We start from the raw sequence: 9,224 nt of genomic DNA, 5'->3' as shown, positions 1-9,224 counted from the left end.
GGAATGGAGAGAGCCTATGGGTGGGGGGGGGGGGAAGGGAGAGAGCCTATGGGTGGGGGGAAGGGAGTGGGTCTATGGGTGGGGGGTGGGGGGAAGGGAGAGGGTCTATGGGTGTGGGGTGGGGGGAAGGGAGAGGGTCTATGGGTGGGGGGTGGGGGGAAGGGAGAGGGTCTATGGGTGGGGGGTGGGGGGAAGGGAGAGGGTCTATGGGTGGGGGTGGGGGAAGGGAGAGGGTCCACGGGTGGGGGGAAGGGAGAGAGCCTATGGGTGGGGGGTGGGGGGAAGGGAGAGGGTCTATGGGTGGGGGGTGGGGGGAAGGGAGAGGGTCTATGGGTGGGGGGTGGGGGAAGGGAGAGGGTCTATGGGTGGGGGGTGGGGGGAAGGGAGAGGGTCTATGGGTGGGGGGTGGGGGGAAGGGAGAGGGTCTATGGGTGGGGGGTGGGGGGAAGGGAGAGGGTCTATGGGTGGGGGGTGTGGGGAAGGGTGAGGTCCCGCAGGGTCTTGGTTTCTGGGTACAATAGGGAAATGGGAGAGTGAAAAGTTAAGCAATATTCCTGAATGAAGTGAGATTGTGTGGATTGAGTTTGAGTGTCCAGTGCAGGACAGAGTGAACAGAACAGACACAGTAACAATGATCCACAATCAGCAATTTTATTGATTTTTGTTCAAAATCAGAAATGACGGGTTATAGATCACACACACATCCTCCCAGAACAGTAACTAAACAGCGCAGATAGTGAATGGTCAATCTGTACTGAGCTCTTATTGGACAGATACTGATGGGGGTAAATTGCACAGACTCCAGGATTAATCCTGCCTCTCTTCAGAGCTGCAGGTCTTCCATTAAAGCTGGAATTCCAGTTGACAGTCAGTGGGACAGAGAGAGGACTGATCCATCTCTCTGGACTCCTGTGTTCTGGACAGTGTTTGACAGACTCTTTCTCTGGTGACTCTTGTCCTTTCACTGAGCTCTGTCCTATTGCCTCTGATTTCTCGATGGAAGCTGTTTGACTGAGAACACATCGACTGCCTGTTCTTGGATGTGTTGCACAAACTCTTAAGACAGACTGGTTGTGTGAACTCATTGCTTAAAGCTGCATTGCAGAGAGTGTGGCCCCAGAGAAGAAGCTGAGAAGGATCCTGATTGGTTGCATAAGCTCGAAGCACAAAATGGATCGTTCCAAACGAGCGGCGATTTCAGTTTGGATTATTCAATGTTCATGTCTGGAAAACAAAACTAGTGTCAATGAAGAATATTTTTATTGTTTCATTCACAGGACGTGGGTGTCGCTGGCAAGACTAACATTTACTGTCCATCACTAAGTGACCCTGAGGTGGTGCGAGTGAGTCACCTTCTTGCTGGGAGTGGTTTGATACAATTGAGTCTGGCTGGGTCAATTCCGAAGACACTTCAGAGTCAAACACATTGCTGAGGCTCTCGAGTCACATCTAAAGCCCCAGGCCAGGTAAGGACAGCAGGTTTCCTTCGTTAGAAAACAAGAGAAAAATGGGTATTCCCATTTCTGTTATTGGAATGATTTCATCAGCAACACTGCTAACTCAGTACAGGGAGGGATTGTGCTGACTGAGTGGAAACAGGTTTTTCAAAATTGATGGATGCTACAGTACATGTGGTTTGTGGAGAGAGCTGCCCACAATGGCTTCATATTAGGTTGGCAGTGGGCAGGGCCTTGGTCACCAGGGAAAGGTGACCCTTGATTGTTGGGGACATCCTTAAGCAGATTGAAGGGTCAGTGTGAGTCCATGCAGACAATGTCACCCACTGTCAGTCCCAACGTGAGTCAGAGATTTGGCTGCTCGGCAGGACTCTATCGGGTACAATGATCCCATGACTGCCACTATGGGCTCGTCCAGTGGCTGGCACAGCTCAGAGGGCAGTAAGTTCAAGTCCCGCTGTCGGACAGGAACACAGAATCGAGGTTGGCACTCCAGGGCAGGGCCTGTTAGACTGCAATATGGGAAATGGGAAAAGGGAAATTTCAGGAATAGGCTGGGTACATTCCAACAAGAGTGAAAGGTAAGGGAATCAAAAACAGGGCTCCTTGGGTGACGAGGGAGATAGAGATAATAATAAAACTAAAAAAAAAGAGGGTGAATGATGAACGTCAGGTGAATTCTTCAAGTATGAATCAGGTCATCTACCCCAGATTAAGAGGGGAGGTGCCAGAGCATGGGGAAGTTGAGTGACACCTGTGGAAAAAATTCCTTCTCAACACTAATCTGCTGTCAAACCTCATGGTGCCTGGTTATTGACCTCCTGAAGGGAAACAGGTCCTTCGTATCCACTCTATCCAGGTCCCACAATTTTATACACCTCAATCAAATCTCCTTCACCCTCCTCTGTTCCAAAGTCAACAACTCCAGCCGATCCAATCTTTCCTCATTCTCCATGCCCTCTGTACTCTCTTTCGGACTGATCACATCGTTCCTGTAATCCACTAACCTGAACTGGATGCAGTATTCCAGCTGTGTTCTAACTAGTGTTTTCGAGAGTTCGAGGATAAACTCCCTGCTCTTATAGTCTATACCATGGCTAATAAAGGATAGTATCCTGTAAGCTTCATTACCACTTTATCTACTTGCCCTGTTACCATCAGGGGGGCAGTGGACACACTCTCCAACTTCCCTCAGTTCTTCCACTTCCTTTCCCCTATCTCAGTGTTAATGTTATTTCTTCCCAGGCCTGCTGATATATAAAAACTTTTACAGATAAACGTGGTAATCTCAGTGGTCCTGGGAGTGTGTGGAGATCTCTGCTATGGACCCGCAGAGTCCTGAAGCACTGACCATTGCTCCTCCAAGAGGGATCTCAGCAGCTGAGAGAGTGAATGGATGGTGATGGAGCCAGCTGGAGACAGAGCCTCAGAATCAATACTCACTCATCGTGAGGTTCATGTGCTCCAAACGCTTTCACCTCACACAGCGACAGGGCCACCTCCTTGTTTGGAACACGGATGGTCAAATAGCGACCGTGCACTCCGAGACCTGCACAGTTAAATCTTTGTGTCCCTCCTGCTGGAATTCTCTCGATTTTGGCGCAGCTGTAAGAGACAGGGTGAGAATAAAGAGAGAATCTCAGTCCCCACGAATCAATTGTACAAAATCTGTGACTAACTCTAGATTGAACATTAAAGAGGTATTTAAATAAATACACTCTGTACATTAGAGACAAACATACAAATTAGGAGCAGGAGTAGAGGAGGCCACTCAGCCCCTCGAGCCTGTTCTCCCGTTCAATAAGATCATGGCTCATCTGATTGTGGCCTCAACCCCACATTCCTCCCCACCTAGATAATCTTTCAACCCCCCTTGTTAATCAAGAATCTATCTTGCTCTGCCTTAAAAATATACAAAGACTCTGCTTCCACTGCCTTTTGAGGAAGAGAGTTCCAAAGACTCTCAACCCTCAGAGAGAACAGATTTCTCCTCATCTCTGTCCTAAATGGTGACCCCTTATTTTTAAACAGTGACCCCTAGTTCTAGATTCTCCCACAAGAGGAAACACCCTCCCCACACCCACCCTGTCCAGACCCCTCAGGATCTTATATGTTTCAATCAAGGCACCTCTTACTCTTCTAAACTCCAGTGGATACAAGCCTAACCTGTCCTCATAAGACAACCTGCCTAATCCTGGTGACAGCTTTTCTCACACCCCATCCCCACTAGGGCCATCTGTCACTTGCTCATTCTGCTTTCTACTCTTGATGTTACCAGTAGCACCTCCTTTAGCCAGTATCACCACCATCAGCCTTTTGTCTATGACACCTTTGTCAATCTCTCCTTTGCCTCCACCTATCGCTGGCCTTCAATCCAGCTCTACCTGTCCCACCCCCCTTAAACAGTATATATTTCACCAGATTTTTACTTCTCTTTAATACTGATGAAGAGACATACGGACTCAAAATGTTAACTTGGTTTTTCTCTCCACAGATGCTGAGTTTTTCCAACAATTTCTGTTTCAGATTTCCAGCACCTGCAGTATTTTGCTTTCAGCCCATTCCTGGTATTAGTTCAGTAAACCTTCTCTGAACTGCTTCTAACACACTTACATCATTCTTTAAATAAGGAGACCAGTACTGTACACAATACTCCTGATGTGGTCCCACCAGTGCCCTGTATAACTGAAGCATAACCTCCCAACTTTCGTATTCAGTTTCCCTCAATAAATGATAACATTCTATTAGCTTCCCTAATTACCTGCTATACCTGCATGCTAACCTTATGTGATTCATGTTCTAGGACACCCAGATCCCTCTGAATCTCAGAACTCTGCAATCTCTCACAATTTAGATTATAAGCTTTTTTATTCTTCCTGCCAAAATGAACAATTTCACATTTGCCCACATTATACTCCGTTTGCCAAACCTTTGCCCACTCACTTAACCTATCTATGTCACTTTGTAGCCTCCTCACATCCTCTTCACAACTTACTTTCCTACCTATCTTTGTGTCATTAGTAAAATTTAGGCACCATTCCTTCGGTCCCTTCATTCAAGTCATTTATATAAATTGTAAGAGGTTGAGGCTCCAGCACTGATCCCTGTGACACCACTGGCCACATCCTACCAACCAGGAAATGACACATTTATGCCTATTGTCTATTTCCTGTTAGCCAGGCCAATATGGTTACCCCCTACATCATGTGCTTTTATTTTCTGCAATAACCTTTGATGTGACACTTTATCAAATGCCTTCTGGAAATCAAAGTACAGCACATCTACCTGTTCCCCTTTATCTGCAGCACATGTGGCTCCATCAAAGAACCCCAATAAATTGGTTAAATATGGTTTCCCTTTTTTAAAAACCATGTTGACTCTGTGGGGTTTGTACATTACAAGGGGGTTTGTATGTTACAAGGGGAGTTAAATAAACACAATTGTACATTACAGTGGGGTTGGTAAGTTACAGGGGGTTTCAACATGATGGGGTGTTTGTACGTTACATTTCGTTAGCATTGCCATTTTCTTTTAATGAGTCTCCGATGCGAATTTCCGCTCCGCTCAAGTCCCCTCCATCCTTGCTGGTGGTGATTTCTACAACGTAGACATGGTAATGGTAGAAAAAATCAACCCTCCACCAAGGGGACCGTTGCACTCTCGTGCGACTGCACGATCCCACATTGAAATCAGTGTTCTCGTTTCCATCGATGGCATGTGGAGCGACTCCGAGAAAATGTTGAACGCTGGACTGGGTAGCTCGAATGGTGGCAGCCAGATTTCCTGGAATCAGGGGGAAGAAAGTTGTTTAAAACTTTTCTTTCCACTCAACTTTGACAAAAGATATCCCGCCTAAAATTTAGGGGAATTTGCAAAAGAACCAGGGGTGAGATGGGGAAACCATTTCTCCACAGTGAGATGTTGAGATCTGTGCTGCATTGTCTGAGAGGATGGTGGAAGCAGATTCAATAAGATTCAACAGGGAATTGGAGAAATATTTGAAGGGAAAATTTTAACAGGCTTTGGGGAAAGAGTTGGGGGGACTCGGACAAACTGGATAGTTCTTTCAAAGGCACGATGGACCGAATGGCCTCCAGCTGTACAGTATCATGTCACTATCATCTACGTCCAACACACACACGCTCAGTAAGAGACACACACACACACACACACACACACACTCAGTAAGATACACACACACGCGCGCTCAGTATGACACACACACACACACATACGCTCAGTAAAACACACACACACACAGACACAAGCTCAGTAAGACACACACACACACACACACACACAGACACACGATCAGTAAGACACACACACACACACACACACACACAGACACACGCTCAGTAAGACACACACACACACGCTCAGTAAGAGACACACACACTGTCCATTTTGGGGTGATTTTTTGCTGGTCTCTATCGGAGTTGTGACTGTTATTTCTCAGACAAGGACAGCGTAATTTACCTGGTCACAGTCACCAAGCACTGACCCAGTCTGACCAGTACTAGTCTGCACTAATAACCAGTCTAAATGGGAATTACACAATGGCTGAACATGAGACACATCCTGCATAGTTTTCCTGCTCGTGTTGGTAATGAGCTGCAACTTAAGATGTTAATGTCTTACCTTTAGAGGGATGGGCATTAGCAAAGCCCCAGAGACAGGCAAACACCAGCAGGTAATGAGCTGACATTCTGTGGAACAGACACAGACAGGGAAATGTTACTCACACTGAGAAAGGGCCTTGCTGTTGTCAAGAGAGGATTTCTGTGTCCCTGACAGATATTACTCAGACTAGGATTGATATTTATTGGGGGAATTTGACTCTGTTGATCACCCAGCCAGGTTAGGAAGATATTAATTTTTCTCTCATTGACCGTTGACTCTTACTGGGACAGTTCATACTTGCTGGGAGATGGCTACATCCATCATATGTACAGCACAGAAAGAGACCATTTAGCCCAATTGGTCAATGCTCATCTTTATGATCCTCATCAAACACTCCCAGGACAGGTACAGCACGGGGTTAGATACAGAGTAAAGCTCCCTCTACACTGTCCCCATCAAACACTCCCAGGACAGGTACAGCACGAGGTTAGATACAGAGTAAAGCTCCCTCTACACCGTCCCCATCAAACACTCCCAGGACAGGTACAGCACGGGGTTAGATACAGAGTAAAGCACCCTCTACACTGTCCCCATCAAACACTCCCAGGACAGGTACAGCACGGGGTTAGATACAGAGTAAAGCACCCTCTACACTGTCCCCATCAAACACTCCCAGGACAGGTACAGCACGGGGTTAGATACAGAGTAAAGCTCCCTCTACACCGTCCCCATCAAACACTCCCAGGACAGGTACAGCACGGGGTGAGATACAGAATAAAGCTCCCTCTACACTGTCCCCATCAAACACACCCAGGACAATTACAGCACGGCTTAGATACTGAGTAAACCTTGGATCTCTCTCCATTTCATTCACTCATTTCACTGGAACCCAATGGAGGAAGCAGCTCCTTATCCTATGTCCCTTCTACTGAGTGTAAGCACTAACACTGATTTAAGATGCGCATTGAGGAACAGGAGTGTTCAGGATAGACCCAGCATGGACCCACTCCACAATTTGTGGACTTCACTCAGGCTTCAGGAAAAGAGATTGAGAAAATTTCCTCACCTTGTGCAGGGTCTTCACAGTTGCTGAGAGACCCAGTTTGATCAGAGTTTATATCACAGCAGTGGAGAGATGGGTCAGGGTGAGAATGGTCACATGCTGCTGACGTTGGGTTTCTATTGGCTAAAAGTTTGATGCTGTTTGTCAATCTTGGGTAATAATAATTTGAGCAATCCCCTCAGAAGTAGAAGATCTGGGGGAATGTGTAACATGTGTAGAGCCGTTAAACAGGATGGGGAAAGAGGGAATCATCTGTTTGAAAGGAGAAGTGCAGTGAGAGCTCAGGAGAGCTGAGTGAACAGGCTTCCAGAAATCAAACACACAGTAATCAAACACAGCACCTCCAAATGTTCAAGAAAGTGAAATGAGTAGATTTAAGAATCAATAAGAGCACCTGAGGATAGAGGAGGGATTAGTAAAGGTGCACAAAGTGACCCTGGAGAATGTCTCTCCACAGAGGCTGCCTGACCTGCTGAGTATTTCCAGCATTTTCTGTTTTTATTGAAGTCAGGACCTAGACCTTGGTGTACAGGGCACACGTTCAAAATCAGCAGATGATACAAATCCTGGAAGTATTGTGAACCATAAGGAGGATAGTGTAGTACTTCAAAAGGATAGAGGCAAGTTGGTGGAATGGCTGGACAGGTAGCAGATGAAAATGAGTGCAGAGATGTGTGAAGTGCTTCATTTCAGTAGAAGAACATGAAGAGACTATATAAAATAAAGGGTACAATTCTAAAGGGGAGCAGGAGTGAGGGACCAGGGTGTAAGGATGCATAAATCATTGAAGGTGACAGGACAGGTTTGAGAGCACGGTTAATGAAGTATTTAGTGTCCTGGGCTTTTTTATTAGGAGCATAGAGTACAAGAGCAAGGAGGTTATGTTTAACTTATATAAAACACTGGTTCAGCTACAGTGGGATTCTTTTGTCCAGCTCTGGGTGCCACACTTTAGGAAGGATGTGACAGCGTTACAGAGAGTGCAGAAAAGATTCACAGGAGAGCTCCAGGTAGGGTAACTTCTTCATGCAGCGAGTGTTTAGGGTCTGGAATGCACAGCCTGAGAGTCTGGTGGAGGGAAGTCCAATCATGGCTTTCTAAAGAGGATTTGATCATTATCTGAAGAGGAAAAAGCTGCAGAGCTGTGGGGAGAAGACAGGGAGTGGCAGCAGGTGAATTGCTCTTGCTGAGAGCCAGCACAAACATGTCGGGCTGAAAGGCCTCCTTCGCTGCTGTGACTATTCTACATTAGGGGAGCTTGGCTTCATAAATAGAGGCATTAAGTGCAAAAGTAGGGAGATTACACTGAACCTTCAGAAAGCCCTAGTTAGGTCACAACTTGAGTACTACATCCAGTTCCGGTCACTTGGGAAGAGTGAGAGGCTCCCTGAAAGGGTGCAAAGGGGATTTACCAGAATGGTTCCAGAGATGGTGGATTTTAGTTACAAGGGTTAGAGAAGCTGGAACTGTTGGAGTGAAGGAGATTGAGGGGGGATTTGATAGGGGTGTACAAGATGATGACAGGTTTAGATAAGGTAAACAAGGGAAAACTGTTCCCATTGGCTGCTAGTACAAGGAGTAGGGGACACGGATTTAAGGTTTCGGGCAATAGATGCAGAGGCGATGTGAGGAAGAAATGTTTTAATGTCCTGAGTGGTAATGACCTGAAAATTGCTGCCTACAGGGAGATGGGATGATGTAAAGGAAATGGGATATACAGGAGAAAGAAATAAACTTGTAGGGCTACAGGGATCGAATGGAGACTGGGACAAACTGGACTTCACTGTGGAGAGCTAGCATATACTCGATGGATCGAATGGCACCCTTCTGTACCAATTTTTTCATTATACTCCTCATCTCCGTCTTCAATCGAGACCCCTTATTCTGAAACTGTGCTCCCAGGTCTAGATTTACCCACGAGGGAAACCATACTCTCAGCATCAACCCTGCCAAGTACCTTCAGGATCTCAAATGTTTCTATAAGATCGCCTCTCATTCATCTAAATCCCACAGAATATAGGCCCAACCTACTAAACCTTTCCTCAAGTGATAACCTCTTCATCCCAAGGATCAGCTTGGTT

General features: G+C 46.3%; 1 protein-coding gene across 1 annotated transcript; it reads right to left on the bottom strand.

Annotated features, from left to right (window-relative positions):
• Window positions 1-637: 637 nt before the first annotated feature.
• On the bottom strand, window positions 638-7,182 carry LOC121276401 (fucolectin-1-like). The gene is made up of 5 exons (XM_041184752.1): window positions 7,147-7,182; window positions 6,099-6,166; window positions 4,964-5,240; window positions 2,901-3,062; window positions 638-1,224 (listed from the first exon to the last, which is right to left on the bottom strand). The coding sequence occupies exons 2-5, from the start codon at window positions 6,163-6,165 to the stop codon at window positions 1,212-1,214; spliced, it is 519 nt and encodes a 172-aa protein (XP_041040686.1). The 5' UTR covers window position 6,166; window positions 7,147-7,182; the 3' UTR covers window positions 638-1,211.
• Window positions 7,183-9,224: the final 2,042 nt, after the last annotated feature.

The sequence above is a fragment of the Carcharodon carcharias genome, chromosome 3 (assembly GCF_017639515.1).
Source record: "Carcharodon carcharias isolate sCarCar2 chromosome 3, sCarCar2.pri, whole genome shotgun sequence".
NCBI classification, from domain to species: Eukaryota; Metazoa; Chordata; class Chondrichthyes; order Lamniformes; family Lamnidae; genus Carcharodon; species Carcharodon carcharias.
This window is presented reverse-complemented; position numbering and strand designations above follow the sequence as displayed.